Source organism: Prenolepis imparis, unplaced genomic scaffold (genome assembly GCF_030444845.1).
Source record: "Prenolepis imparis isolate NDT839.2.m4 unplaced genomic scaffold, iyPreImpa1.0 SCAF_9, whole genome shotgun sequence".
NCBI classification, from domain to species: domain Eukaryota; kingdom Metazoa; phylum Arthropoda; class Insecta; order Hymenoptera; family Formicidae; genus Prenolepis; species Prenolepis imparis.
Genome location: NW_028141167.1, coordinates 12,753,489 through 12,768,171, shown reverse-complemented (window position 1 = coordinate 12,768,171; position 14,683 = coordinate 12,753,489). Strand labels below are relative to the sequence as shown.

Here is a 14,683-nt window from a genome sequence, read left to right as displayed (position 1 = left end):
ACGTAACAAGCTGACAAGCCTATTTTTATAAATTTTATATCTTCTTTATGCACATATGCGCGTACATATATATCAATAATATCTGAAATTATTTGTTCGCTTCAAAATTGATATCATGATAAATAACAACAGTGGAATAATAGCTAATAAGAGTGAACTCTGATAGATAAGACGTAATAAGACACAGGCGCTTATCAGGCTTGGTGTTTTGTTGCCTTTTTGCTATCGATACTTCGTATTATCAGCGCGATAGAGAAGGATATGATGTCAATCCTTATTTGACGTTTATCTCTTAGCAGTCGTGGTCAGTTTTTATAGATCGAAAATTAAGTTCGACGCGATGTCACTCGACGTATCGTAGTGTAATCTTCATTATTTAATACGATATCGTTCCCGCTCTCGGGCGGAAAGTGTTTTTGTCAATGTGAAATAAACTTTCGAGGGATTCTGTAATTTCTCTAGATTACAGAACACTTAATTCAATGTCGTCATTGATAAGCTCCTGATAGCCTGGTAGTTTCAATTGTAGAAATGAGTAGCAGACATAGCCCAGGAAAAATTACACTGGGGATGTTAAAAGGTGGGTGTAAAAAAAATAGATATGCCAATAATTCAAGTTTAAGATGTAATGTAATTTTTTTAATTTTTATGTATAGTGTAATTTTCTTAATCTTTTATTATATATTCGACTGACCTTGGCACTTTGCACTTTTTCTACTAAGGCAAGCCAATCGCCACATCTGTACCAGTGATTCATTATCGAGCTAATGACGATGAACTGGAGGAATTATATCCAAGCTCCTCCGATGAGGAGAAACGTGCCACTCCGGAGTCTGACAAAGCGAGGACCTTTCCGTCAAGTCCCTCCAAGAATAGCGAGAATGGCCAAGGAATGGAGAATGGATCAGAGAGACGTTCCAACGACAATAATATGTCTGAGGGTACTCATCCATCTTCAGATCCATGGAAGGTCTTGTCTGAGATCAAACGAAATATTACAAAGACATTTGAAGAGAAACTCTCTGAGATAAAGAATGATAAGAAGAAGAGAAAACTTAATAAAGATAATTCCAGTATTAGCGATTCAGAGGATCCGGGTGATATCACGCCAGTCGATGAGAATCTCAACGAAAGGCAAGAGAAGGAACCAGGTTTGCCCGCTGCTACCAATAAAAATACGGCTGCGAGATTCGTGGGCTTTTCGCAGGTGAAAACTGGCTTGAAAACCAAAAACTCCCAGGACGAGAGTGTAGAGAGCGGTGTGGAAGCTGCTGAATTTTCCGAATCCACTCCCGAAGCGCTTCTCTTTGAATCGCGAGATTATTTTCGCGATGAGGATAAAAGGAACGATATTACGCGCCGTCGTAATCTCTTCGGCCAATCGGACGGATGTATCCAGAAAGAAGAAGTAAAATTCAGCGTATTACTCTCTCACATGAAGGATCACATATTTCAGCAATTGACAAAGCAGTTAGCCGCACTGTTCGTCCTTGTGTTTACTTTCTGCTTTGTGATTCCGTTGCCTCCACATCTGGTTGGTTTCTCCATAGGAGTTTTCGCCACAGTGATCGTATATAAATTAGTACAGAAGATCAAGGAAATTTTAGCAACACCTTTAAATGAAGAGCCCGCTCGTGTGGTGGTTCCTGTACTGGAGATACCAGCGGCGGAGGAGTACGCAGTCCAAGAGAAATACGAGGGATGGTTGAATGAGTTGCCATACATCTATGATCCCCATAACTACCACGTGGCACGTACAAAGTCAGTTTTCTTCAGTCTGGAAGGCGGAATGTTGCGCGTTATGGAGACTAGAATGAAAGTACCAAAGAGAGCGGTGTGGGATGAGCCTAAACGAAAATTTAAGTTTATTAGGAAACGCGTGTATAATCTCATTGGTGCAAAGATAGAACTGTTACCAGAAGGACTCATTCGGAGAAGGTAATCATTCAATATTAATTATTTGATATTTTATAGTAAATTTTTTATACATGGAATAAAAAAGTATTCTTTATACACAGGAGGTGGAGCAAGAAATATCCAATTTGTATTACAATGGATCCAGGAGCGTTGCTAGAGATTATAACGTTGGACGATTGCACGGATCTTGGAAAAGAGTTCGAGGATGAGAAGAAAGTTACTCAGGCGGAAGGAGCTAATCAGGAAGTCGAGGAAAATACCTTGGGCGAGGAGACAAAAAGCGAGGACGAAGACTCTAGATTTGAATTTCTTAAAGCTAATGAAGAAGATGAGTTAAGAATCGATGAAGACGAAGACGACGATGACATTTCGCAATCCAAGTCCGTGAGAAGTATTTACGAGGATTGTCGCGACAACGAAGAAGTCACCAAATATAAACTTTATGTCTTTGCGCGTGCCGACCGAGAGAAGGAAGATTGGTAATATTTCTTTAATACAACATACCTTTTAAATCAGTACAAAATAATTACGAAAGTCTCTAAATTTAACTTATCAATTCTTGAAATATGATTTAAAGCTTAAAATTTCTCTCTTTTTAATCATTGATAGATTTTAATTTAGGATGATCTTTTTCAGGTTTCGAAGATTGACATCAGCGGCATCTCTTTCGAAAAAACGACATTCCACTTGTTCCTTAAACGATTCCGCATCCTGCGCGAATGCAATCTCTGTGCCAGATGTGGCAGAAGCAAAACTGCTCGAGACGTCTCCCGAAATCAGTTATAACACCTATATGAATAAATACTTGAACGTAAGCGATGCGAGTCAAATTAACTTCATAATCCTTTTGATGATTAGCTAATCGATAATCTTTTAGGTGAATCCCGAGGGTTCTCCAAAGGGAGATGATGTTCTCTGGATAAACTGTCTTCTGGGACGATTACTGTTCGACATGCACGGTTGTCCGGAGACAATTAATCTTATTCAGGACAAAATACAGCGCAAACTGTCTAATATAAAACTTCCGTACTTCATGGAGAGTCTTCTTGTAACGGAACTAGTGATCGGACAAAACGCTCCGATGATTCATAAAATTACTAAGCCGGTACTCGATGAACGCGGACTTTGGCTTGATATGAATATTACCTATAAGGGTTGTCTGACGATGACTGTAGAGACAAAGCTGAACCTAATGAAACTGACACGTGCGAGTAGTGTTTGCGGTGAGATCATCGGCGAGAAAACCATTCCTACCAGATCGCCGATATTCGACAGCGATGTGGAAGATAGTCCGGAGACGTCCACGGAAGACGAAGATGTCGGAAATGTTGCATTGTGCGTCACATCCAAAGATGCCACGTAAGTGAATTAATAAATTTGTTTTAAAAATTAAAATAATATGTTTTAAATAATATATTTTAATTTTATTTAAAGTTGAATAATATTTTTTGATAGAAATCAGCTGATAACTGTCAAAAAATATTAATCGAGTTTAAATAACTATAATATATCATTTAAAACATATTATTATTTTAAAATTAATTAGCAAATTAACGCTTTAATCAATGATTTTGTCAGGAACTATTAATAAAGCATCAATTTGCTAATTAAATTTTGAAATAATAATATATATATTAAAAATTTTGAAATAATAATATATTAAAAATATTAAGTAATAATATGTTCTAAAATAATATGTTATAATACTTTATCCGCAAATAATATTTTTTGACAGAAATCAGCTGATAACTCAAATATATTAATCCAGTTTAAAGTATTATAACATATAATTTAAAACGTATTATTTTTACTTTTGTAACATGTATTATTAATATGAAAATTTAATTAGCAAATAAACTCTAATTCTTTACGATCAAATGCGATCAAATTACACATGTTCTTTAACTAAACTTCTATATCCTAAAAATATGTTTCATAAAGAAATCCAATCATAGACCATATAATAATTTGTGAAAATAATAAGAGATTAATTAGATTTTTGTTTATTACAGACCAATCCAATCTTCTGGCAAGAAATTTCTCAGCATGGTCGATAAATTAGCAGCCAACAAGTATTTCCGACATGTAAGCGAGTGATTTTTAGTGATTTAAGTTTAAGTAGTCAATTTATTATTTTACTAATTACAAAAACAAATTACGATAGTGCATGTTAATTAATTGAATAATTTTCAGGCCACTGAGTTATCCTACATACGAAGAGCGATGGAAGGTGTTTCCAATACAGAGATCCGCTTCATAGTTAATATATCCGGCATCGAGGGTTGTCTTCTGGTAAACATTCCTCCACCACCTTCCGATCGACTCTGGTACGGTTTCAAGCCCGTGCCTAAAATCACCCTTACTGTGCAGCCGGCCCTTGGTGAAAGGACTGTCAACATTGTATATGTGACCAAATGGATTGAGAATAAGCTGCTCAGGGAGTTCGAAAAGCTAGTGGTTCTACCAAATATGGATGATTTGGTCTTGTCACTCTGCCCAAATTATCCTTTTGTCGTGACGTAAACAAATTTTACGTCAGCCAAAACAGTTTCCTGCTTTTACATTTCTTTCTTTCGTATATGATTTGTAAATATCGTCACTCGCGTAATTGAGAAATGGATTTTTTCTCATCGATATGGTAAATTTATCGAAATTCGCAAGTATAAGTCTATGAAAAAAAATAAAGATATTTTCAAATGAAAATAATGTGTAGCTTTAGCTCTATTTTTACAAGATTTTTTAATATTATTACATTATTTTTCTCGCCTAAATGAAAACAAAAGATGTTTCATTAGGCATATGCAGTATTTACAAGAAAGTGAGAAGAATGATTGTGATCTATTTATCATTATTAATTATCTTTATATTTATAAAATTTAATGAAAAAGGAGACGGGAGAGAAAAAATTCATTATGTAAGCATTATTTTTATTAGAGTAAGCAAACAAAAAAAAAATATAGCGAGTAAGAGAGAGACACACGGAAAAGCAAGGCAATTTAATTAATATTTAATTAAGTGCATTACTCGCTGCAGATTATTTAATTATATAACTATAAGTATTACGAAATTATGATGGGGCACCTATCCTAAACAAAAAAGAATACTAATCAGTGTCTATGTGATTGTACAATTAGTTTTTTGATGCAGGCAGCTGATACAAAATATTTTGTTACATTGTTAAAATTATTATTATTATATAAAATGATTGGATTATAGTGAGATTAAATAATCAATTACTTTGATTAAATAAAATGGGCAATTGTTAAAAATATATATATGAACCAAGATACAAACACTCATATAACGGTAGAACTTTTTGTGTCTTGATAATTAGACTCGTAATATAATCGAGCGAATATAGTTGATCGATAAAGTATGTAAAAGAAAAAAAGTACATAATGTGTTAATACTGTTCATCAAAATCGACCGCGCATTTTAAACGCGGTGTCCAAAAAATATTAATTTTGTATATACAACTGTTGATACAAAAATGTAAAATAATTCATCGAATTACAACAAATAGATATGTAAATTTTATTTCTCTGTTGCAAGAGAAAATTATAATCAATGGCTTTTTGACAGATGTAGCAAAAAAGTTCACTCTCCTCCGTCTCTGATTGATCAACAAGTAAGTTATACTAATTCAACGATAGAGAGAAAACAAAATGTATATATGTGAATGAATTAAGTGAATATACAGTTTATATCTACTAGCCAGTTTGATCTATGAGTTGTGTTATTTTGTTTGATACTATACAAATATATGTGTGAACGTTTGTGTATTTGCGTGTCTCAGGGAGATTATATATAGAATAAATCCTGGAGTCACAATGTGTGATTTTATTTTATGATAAAAGCCATAATATATTCTTAAAAATAAGGAAACTTTTTTATTAAACATATAAGATACAAATTATATATTATAGAAAAGTCATTTCATACGTTTAAATATAAAATTTTAATGCAATAAAGCAAATATATTTTGTAAAGATTTTTTAAACGATATTTTTCGCTTAAGACTTGCATCATTGTCGATCTCACATTGTGGGTCCAGAGTTAGATCACAGAGTTATATTGTAACAGTTTTTGCAAAAATAAATTATTGTACATTATCAGCTGTTTTTTAGAAAATTTCTCAAATTTTTTTTTTTTTTTTTTTTTTAAGAAATCAATATCTTTTATTATTATAAGATTATAACGTCCAAAAAATCTTTCTCTCATTTTAAATTCTAACTAGTAAACGATTGTCTCTATTATATACACAATAGACTTAAAAAAAAATTAAAAAGTACACAAAGAGAGGAATACATTTTCTCTTTTATTTTTCCAAATATATTTTCTTTATTTATCGCACATATTTTCTGTTATACTGATAAGAGAACAGTTATTCCGATCAATATAAAAATTTATAAAACGCGTTTATTAAATCTGTACAATTGTTATAGCTCTAATCAATACAAAGTATACTTAATTCTGCAGCGAGTAGATTCGTTTACATAAAATATATGTAGAGTACCTTAATCTTTGCGCACTTTCTTTTAGTAATAGATACTAAATTTTACTCCCATATTAATTTCAAGAGTTGTGATATTGATAATTAATTTGCAGGAAAGCTAAAATAGATAAAATCTTTGTATACAATCTCACAAGTAGATCTTATTTTAACAAAAATTGTAACGCAAAGATTAGATATTATCATTCAAAATAAAAGAGTCATGAATATAAGAGAATTTCTTAACAGATCTAAACAAATTTTTTGTTTTAAGGAAAAGTACGCAATTTCTGAGCTATTCTGTATATATAATAATAATCCTTTTGCTCTCTAAGAACAAATATTAGAGCAAATGTACTTTCTATGTTTTCGTGCACGCTTTTCCATCCACGTTTCTCTTAATGCAGCAAATAATATCACAGTTTGGAGATCAACAGTCTGACAGTTGCACGCTACGTACACCAAGAATGACGTTCCCTATGTATACAATACTCTCGTAAATGGCTAGATTGGCAGCCTTTTTCCAACATGGCATTGTTACTACCGGTGATTTCTTTTTTTTTTTTTGTATAGATTTCCAGTTTCACAACATTATAGATACTTGTACTTGCTATTTACTGTTACAGATCTTTACAGCTTTCTGAAGAAAATCTTAAATCTTAATTTGGCTAGCTGTTAAGGACGCAGGGCGCGGTGTCCATCTCCTGTACAATCTGTTCCCATGTCTCCAGCCTAGGTGCGCACACCAAAATGAGGTCTCCGAGACGTCGCTTGGCCATTATTAGGAATTCACCAGGACCGTGTCGCGCGTCACACACCGCTGGTACTCTCACGCGTATGCTTCTCGTAGAAGAGGTCGTTACGTCGATGCTGTTCTCGTTATTCTGTCAAAATACATCAAGGTACATCTCTCTTTCTCTCATGATATCATATAATTTAATTTAATTTAATTATACATTAAAGATTTGAAGGAATTCAAAAATCAAAAGGATGACGTTTCCTACTAAGCAAAGCTGATTTCGTTTACCTCGGCTTCCTGAACTTGGCGCAGAATCTTGGTGACTCTGAGCACCAATTCGGCAGCGTCCAGATTAAGTTGTTGCTCAACGGCGGTGACGGTGCCTCTGGCAACCAGGTCGCTCTGACAATAAGCCTTGGCGAGTTCCTCCATGGAACAAGGCCTGCACTCCTCTTCCTCGTCCGGAACACGCAGCATACCCCCTTTCGGTGAATTCGACTCCAGGTCGTACTGCAGCTTGACCTTGGTGCTCTTAAAGGAGTAATCGTCCTCGGCTTCGATGTAGAGCGCGGCCACGTGCTCCCGCGTGCGGAAGCATCGATGCGAATACTCGTGTTTGCCATCAGATGGAGAATAAAGCTGTCTCAGCTTGCGGCCAGCTTCCAGAAACATTCGAGCTGGCCCAGAGATCTTGACGCACGTACGGAGGTCCAAACTGCTGTGATTGGCGAGAGTATTTCCTGTGGACGAAGCCGGGAAAGAGAGGACCACCCTCAGCGCACCATGAGGATAACGCCATAATACGGTTCCTCGAGCACAGCGCAAGTACACTGGTCGAACACCACCGCTTTCTCCTCCTCCGCTATATAGAAAACAGAAGAGTTTACATATTTTAGTGACGTATCTTTATATGTTTCATGCATATATTTAATGTACATCGGCTCAGGGAGTACATTTTGAGCATGTGACATTAGTGTGATAGCGGCAGAATCTTAAAACTTTTGTAACTATGCAAACATTAAAAATATGACCCATGTTCATTGACATTTTTCGCTCAGAATGCTCTCCCAAACAGACCTACAATAACAATACCAAGTTGTACATTAATATGCGTAACATTAATATGAAGAAATTGAAATATACTAGAATCTTTTCTATAGAATATGAATAATGATAAACAAATGTACGTTTAACGTACGTTCGTTGCGATTTATTTCTATTCTACGGTCAGAAATTTGAGTCAACGAATTTGTTAATACGTAAAAACTTGGAAAGAATCACGATAACGAAAACTAACCTTCCAGACCAGTCGCATTGGTCTGCGATGGTATGCTCGTAGGCGGACAAGCTGACGAAAAGCAGACCGAGGGCAATAATAATTATCGCGCGTAACATTTTCAATATATACACACTACATGTAACAAGAAAATCGGCCGACAAACGCGTCACATGTTTGATTTTCACCGAGAAAATGACGCTTTCGCGGAAATGGAGAATGCGATACGATGCCCACTCTCGAATTAAGTACGAAGAATATCTTTCCCTCGTTTATCGAACGTCTTAATTAAGGACGTATCGTCATTTAAGAAACAAATATCTTAACAACAACTTGTGGAATATTTCCAGACGCACTAATAATCTTCCAGATGGTCGCTCGACGAATGGCAGCGAACAGCTGTTACCGAGACACTTAAAAAGGGGGGGGGGGAGAGGGAAATGTCAAAAAGCGTCTCTCTTGCGAAATACACTCGACGTCCGCGGAAAGGATAGGACGCGACCTTACTTAGGCAGTGTATCTTATCGAATATACACTCGCGATCATCTCGAGATCGTCCTTGTTAAGGACCGCCCACTACTAGAGCGCGCTACGCATTTTCCTCTGGCGCCGACAGAGTCCATTTATAGCACACGTGAAACACGAGGAAAAAAAAAACGTGTCTCGTACGTATGTATACATATGCGCAGTTTACTGTTTCTTCATCTCTTGGAATTAATTTTCCCTCGATTTTACCTCGGATTTATAATTTAACGACACATATGCGCACCAGGAATAAATGAAGTATCGTTGCGTCTGTCTCTCTCACTCCGACGTAATCACGTGGCGAGATATGCAGTGATGCTGATGCAGTTCGCTGCAGATTTTTATGCCAACAAAAGCTTCCTCTTGTTTGAGTTGGACTTATGTTAGGTCGACTTAGATCCAGCTAGATTAGGACTATTCGGTAATATTCTGAATGTATGTAATCTCTTTTCACATTTGTCACATATTGTGTATATTCCGTATAATCTCTTACATTATTGTTATTAATCAAAAATTGTGCGTCAAAAAAAAATAATTGGATTATAAAAATTTCCGTAGGCAATGATCGTTTTCTTAATTTTTTTGCTTAAAATTTCTTCATCTACTCGTTCATTCCTTGTCCATTGTCAAATAAGACATCATTGATGGATCGGCTTATCTATATGTGACTGTTTAGCTTGCCTTATTATGTTCCTAAAGAATTATGTACAGAGGAAAGAAATTTTTATATTATTATTTGATATAATTTTATATATTAATATATATTATATATAATTATATATTAATATATATATTTTATATAATATTTAATATTAATATATTATATTAATATATATATTAATACATGTATATAATTTTTTTTACTGTAAAGAAAAAGAGGGAAGAGAATCGACAAGGCCATCACGAGAGAGAATGCATCTGTCTAGGAGTTGAGTGAGATATTCAAAAGGATCGTAGGGTCGGTGGATCAAAAGATTGCCCATCAGAAAATCGATGATTTCACGGATCCTCTTTTCTTCCAGATACAATATCGCTTCTTGCTCTCGCGTATTTTGTGACCTGCTAAATGCAATGTCCCCTTGTTGTTCTAAAAATTCGAGAATTCGAATAATTTATTCCTAGTTTGAGTAAATCAGATGCTATCTCTTTATTATCAATCGTCTAGTAAGAAAAGAAAGCCTTGGATGCTTACGTTTCGCCAGAGTTTTACTTGAGATTGAGCTAGATTCAGTATTACAATCATTCTTACTCATCTTGGGACTGGTATTTCTGATCATTTGACAGATCATGTTCAAAAAGTGACCCAAAACAAATGACATTTCCATTTGTTGCTATTGAAAAATTTGTTAAAGTTCCCATACTTTCCATCACACAACCTGGCACAAGATCTGATGACAAATCAAAGATGATTTTGTTATTGTTATTCAATGTTATTAAAGCTGAAGTTGTTATTTAACGAATTTGTTTAATAAATTAATATATCTATATTAATTTATTAATATATATCTTAAATTCTTTTATATACATATCAATAATAATGCTAGGTAGTCCTTAAAAAATATATCTTGTATATATGTATCATTTTTCATTTACTCAGCTGTTTTTGATACGATTAAATTCTGTTACTCTCCTTTATAACTTAATTATTAAATAATAAGTTAATTATATGTAATTAATGTTTTTAATTCTTTCCAGAAAAAATATGGCTGTGACGATGTTACTCAGTAGAAGCGCATGTGTACTCCGGCAGTATCCACAACGCAGACTTTTCTTAGCCAATGCATTCTATACTTCAGAATGTAACAACAGTTGTAGAGAAGATAGATACAAGTATGAGTATCAGCAGACTCGTAATTTTAAAAACTTTGGTCATACCAGAAAAAAATCTAGACTTCTCTTTGCTCTGCCAGTTATAATTCCCAGTATTGGAATGATAATATGCATGACTGTTGACTGGCAACGGTGAGTCAATGATATTAATTGTCAAAAATAAAAAATAAATAAAATTGTGAAGATATATAAGGGAATAATTTGTATAATTCTTAAAAATTAAATTTTGCTTAGTATAGTAATATAAAATACTATCTTGCAGGCTATTTAATCTAATACCGCCTAAAGTGGATGCAGCCAGCATGTTGGTAGAAGAGACTCAGGATAATGAAAACGTGGAACAGACGGAGCAGGATTTACAAAAGAAGAAGAAGAGTAAGAAACAGACGATTGGATTTCGCGATAGAAAGGTTGATTAAAGACTTACACTATTTATATTGATTATATATATGTGGATGTGTCTTAAAGTTCTTCAAAATTATTTCAAGAATCAAGTTCTCACATGCATTACATAAGATATTTATGTTTATATTATTTATATCATACAAGTTGTATTTTTTTATTATTAAAAAACAAAATATATAAACTTGTATAATTTTTTCTTTATTAAATATATACAAACAAAATAAAATTATAGCAGTGAAACAAGGAAAAGGAACATACAGTATGCAGCAATCATTTTTTGCATAATTATTATTATTAAATAGTACTGTAGATTTAACAATTGTATGCTTTATATGCATCAGCATGTATCTGTACAGCAGAACGATGCAGGCTGAAGTATTTTTGCAGATAATAGAGTACGAGAACAGGATAAGATCGTTTTCGACGCCAGATAAAATCTTTCGTTACTTTGCGACTGTAAAAGTGACTAGCTTACAGGGTGTTGAAATCTATATGACACCCGATGATTTTATGCGAGCTATCACACCAGACATGCAACAGCCGGATGGTAGGGCTTTTCAAAATTTTCGTTGTAATTGGCCCTGATACAGTGAATAATCTTGGAGTCTTGTGTGTGTTTTCTTCTTATCTCGCCACAATAATTTATACTAAATCTTACTAAACACTTACCTGTCTCGCTCTGCTAACCGAAAGCTTTGCAATTTTACATGATACGACTTGCATGAAGAAAATTCTTATGTAATAATCAAGTAAAAGAAATTGCTGATTGTCAAAATCAGATGTGGATAACTCATACATTATAATCCTCCGCAAGAATTTTGCAAACTTTTGAAAGTCGCGAATGATCAATTAACTGTGTATATGCGCAGATAATAGAATACGAAAATCGTATAAGGCATTACTCCACACCGGACAAAGTGTTCCGTTACTTCGCGACCCTCCAGGTCACGAGCAACGACGTGCACGAGGTGTTTATGACGCCGGATGACTTTTTAAGATCAATGACGCCCGGCGTGAAACAGCCCGATGGTAATCCTATACGATTATGCTTCGCTTATTTTGCATTTTTTCAGATTACATTTCGCTTGATACTTTTTAATACTCTTTAACACATTTAATACTCTCCTCATTAATTGCAAAGATGCGTTGCGTTCTAACCAGCTCTTTTTTGCATGTGCAAATTTTTAATTAATATTTCAGATTTATATATATATTCTAGATAGAATTATAAATTATAATTATAATTTGCAGATTTGTATATCAGATTTATATTAAATCACGTAAGAGAAACGTAAGAAAAAGAAGACTATTAATAATTATAACGCTTCATTGATTTTCAGGACTTGGATTGGACCAGTACAAGCGTTACGATCCAAAGGTACATTAATGAGATTCAGTAAGGAAGAAATATGTAAGTTCATATTTCCTTTTTTTAGAATATTCACATGAAATTAGAATTGGCATTGGACGAAGACAGCATCTTCTACAAGCTGGGCAGTGCAGGCCTCATTACTTTCTCTGATTACATCTTTTTGTTGACTGTATTGTCAAGTAAGTTGTATGTCCACTATTTCACATTAAACTTTAATTATGTATATGAAAATATTAGAAATTTATATTCAGATATACGTATCGATTAAACTTTCCAAGATACACGTCATAAATATCAGATTTTCATGGCAATTTTTTTTTTTTATAGCTTCCAGACGTCATTTTGAAATCGCCTTTAGAATGTTTGACTTCAATGGAGATGGTGATGTCGATTCCGAAGAGTTTGGAAAAGTGGCTACACTCATACGGCAACAAACTAGCATAGGCACTCGACACCGTGATCATTCAAATACAGGAAATTCATACAAGGTCTTAATTAACTTGTTAATACTTGAATGAAGTTTAAAACAAATATTAAATGCTCATTAATTCTTGAATTATGTGTTTAAATGTTTAAAAACTATGTTTAATTGAAATCTCTTTATTTTAGGGAGTGAACTCTGCGCTAACTACATATTTCTTTGGACCACAAATGAATCAGAAGCTAACGATCGAGAAATTCCTGGACTTTCAGCAACAATTGCAGCGGGAGATTCTCAGTCTTGAAGTAAGGAATCAATCAGATTCGGCATAATGTATAGCCAATTCAACGTTTTCACTTATATTTGATTATTTGATGTATATGCTTATATATTTTTCTTCTATTTAGTTCGAACGACGAAATCCGGATGAGAAGGGCAATATCACTGAGGTAGACTTTACGGAATTACTGTTGGCTTATGCCGGATATTCGGCAAAAAAGAAGGCGAAGATGTTGAAAAGAGTGAAGAAGGCGTAAGTATATGGAAATATTTAGTTATCTTTATATTTATTTTCTTAAATTTTAAATTACACACATGCTTAAATATCGATTGTTTGCAGCTTCAAGGAAGATCCAAAGGGAATCAGCAAAGAGGAATATCTCAAATTCTTTCACTTTTTAAACAACATTAATGATGTAGATACAGCCCTAACATTCTATCATATAGCCGGCGCATCTATCGATCAAGGTACGATTATGGAATAATTTAGAGTTTAGAGATTACACAATGTTTACCGAATTTACACAAATATTTCACCGAAAACTTGGCTTAAATAATATATAATTTGAAATAATTAACTGTAAAAAAATAATCGGGAATGTTATTGAAGATATTGAGCAATGTATTTTGCATCTTTATTAAGATATATTTAATAATTTATTAATAAATATTTTTGTATAACATTTTACAGCAACATTGAAACATGTAGCAAAAACTGTAGCGCACGTCGATCTGAGTGACCATATTATTCAAGTGGTGTATACGATTTTCGACGAAAATAGTAAGTTGACTTTTATCAATAAGGTATCATATTTCTAATTAACAAACTGCTAAAAACGTGATTGCATTATCTCGGACATAATATATATAAATATGCAAAAGTACGTCTTAAGTAAATCTTAAAATCATCATCTTATTTTAATAGTGGATGGACAACTTAGCAATCGGGAATTCGTTTCTGTGATGAAAAATCGTGTTCTTCGCGGTTTGGAGAAACCGAAGGATACTGGATTTGTCAAGTTAATTCAATCTTTGATAAAGTGTGCAAAAAATACCTATCTCCTGTCGTACGATAAATAATTAAAGTCATAGAATCTAAATTCTATTTAATTTATGTGTAATTTATTTATAGAAATATAAAAAATTATTATTCTCAAATAGAGAATTATAATTTATAACATTTACAATAGAATCATTATACTTGTATTTTATTAGGAGAGTTAGATTTATATATTATAGTAAATTTTACATCAATGATGTATTATATACTTTCACTATTCTATATGAAATAGAGCATGATACCAGTCAAAAAAAGCTTGTGAGCTGTAGGAGCTAGAATTTCACCCATTCAGTGAGCATTCAGTGTTTATTCAGTAGACATCAATAGACCTTGTTTCATATATTATTAAAATTTCAAGTTGAATTAC

The 14,683-nt window shown here is 33.6% G+C and overlaps 3 protein-coding genes across 12 annotated transcripts; 2 read left to right on the top strand and 1 right to left on the bottom strand.

Moving 5' to 3' along the window:
- Window positions 1–10: 10 nt before the first annotated feature.
- On the top strand, window positions 11–5,627 carry LOC145941136 (testis-expressed protein 2). The gene is made up of 7 exons (XM_083047027.1): window positions 11–580; window positions 723–1,938; window positions 2,019–2,396; window positions 2,554–2,728; window positions 2,795–3,276; window positions 3,930–4,002; window positions 4,111–5,627. The coding sequence occupies exons 1-7, from the start codon at window positions 532–534 to the stop codon at window positions 4,438–4,440; spliced, it is 2,703 nt and encodes a 900-aa protein (XP_082903153.1). The 5' UTR covers window positions 11–531; the 3' UTR covers window positions 4,441–5,627.
- A 612-nt stretch (window positions 5,628–6,239) lies between these two features.
- Window positions 6,240–8,839, bottom strand: Metrn (meteorin). Its single transcript, XM_083047040.1, has 3 exons — window positions 8,446–8,839; window positions 7,437–8,010; window positions 6,240–7,293 (listed from the first exon to the last, which is right to left on the bottom strand). Exons 1-3 carry the CDS (start codon window positions 8,541–8,543, stop codon window positions 7,078–7,080), a joined length of 888 nt encoding a protein of 295 aa, XP_082903166.1. The 5' UTR covers window positions 8,544–8,839; the 3' UTR covers window positions 6,240–7,077.
- A 114-nt stretch (window positions 8,840–8,953) lies between these two features.
- On the top strand, window positions 8,954–14,342 carry Micu1 (Mitochondrial calcium uptake 1). 10 transcript variants are annotated; one of them, XM_083047034.1, is made up of 13 exons: window positions 9,186–9,370; window positions 9,821–9,877; window positions 10,645–10,911; window positions 11,042–11,189; window positions 11,572–11,731; window positions 12,525–12,562; window positions 12,621–12,735; window positions 12,884–13,044; window positions 13,166–13,282; window positions 13,385–13,509; window positions 13,597–13,724; window positions 13,948–14,037; window positions 14,182–14,342. In XM_083047034.1, the coding sequence occupies exons 3-13, from the start codon at window positions 10,652–10,654 to the stop codon at window positions 14,334–14,336; spliced, it is 1,497 nt and encodes a 498-aa protein (XP_082903160.1). In that variant the 5' UTR covers window positions 9,186–9,370; window positions 9,821–9,877; window positions 10,645–10,651; the 3' UTR covers window positions 14,337–14,342. The 10 variants fall into 10 exon arrangements, with proteins under 10 accessions (XP_082903162.1, XP_082903157.1, XP_082903164.1 ...); XM_083047033.1 differs by having other exon boundaries at window positions 9,821–9,907; XM_083047037.1 differs by having other exon boundaries at window positions 9,186–9,384.
- The last annotated feature ends 341 nt before the right edge of the window (window positions 14,343–14,683 follow it).

Bases quoted from the DNA above. Each gene is read 5' to 3' on its own strand.
- Micu1 (XM_083047036.1), top strand. From the start codon at position 10,652: ATGGCTGTGACGATGTTACTCAGTAGAAGCGCATGTGTACTCCGGCAG. The intron at 12,736-12,883 runs GTAAGTTGTATG...TTTTTTTTATAG, and splicing joins TTTGTTGACTGTATTGTCAA to CTTCCAGACGTCATTTTGAA. The intron at 13,725-13,947 runs GTACGATTATGG...AACATTTTACAG, and splicing joins CGGCGCATCTATCGATCAAG to CAACATTGAAACATGTAGCA.
- Metrn (XM_083047040.1), bottom strand. From the start codon at position 8,543: ATGTTACGCGCGATAATTATTATTGCCCTCGGTCTGCTTTTCGTCAGC. The intron at 8,011-8,445 runs GTTAGTTTTCGT...TTTTCTATATAG, and splicing joins CAATGCGACTGGTCTGGAAG to CGGAGGAGGAGAAAGCGGTG. The intron at 7,294-7,436 runs GTAAACGAAATC...GTATTTTGACAG, and splicing joins GCCAAGTTCAGGAAGCCGAG to AATAACGAGAACAGCATCGA.
- LOC145941136 (XM_083047027.1), top strand. From the start codon at position 532: ATGAGTAGCAGACATAGCCCAGGAAAAATTACACTGGGGATGTTAAAA. The intron at 1,939-2,018 runs GTAATCATTCAA...CTTTATACACAG, and splicing joins GAAGGACTCATTCGGAGAAG to GAGGTGGAGCAAGAAATATC. The intron at 2,397-2,553 runs GTAATATTTCTT...GATCTTTTTCAG, and splicing joins GACCGAGAGAAGGAAGATTG to GTTTCGAAGATTGACATCAG.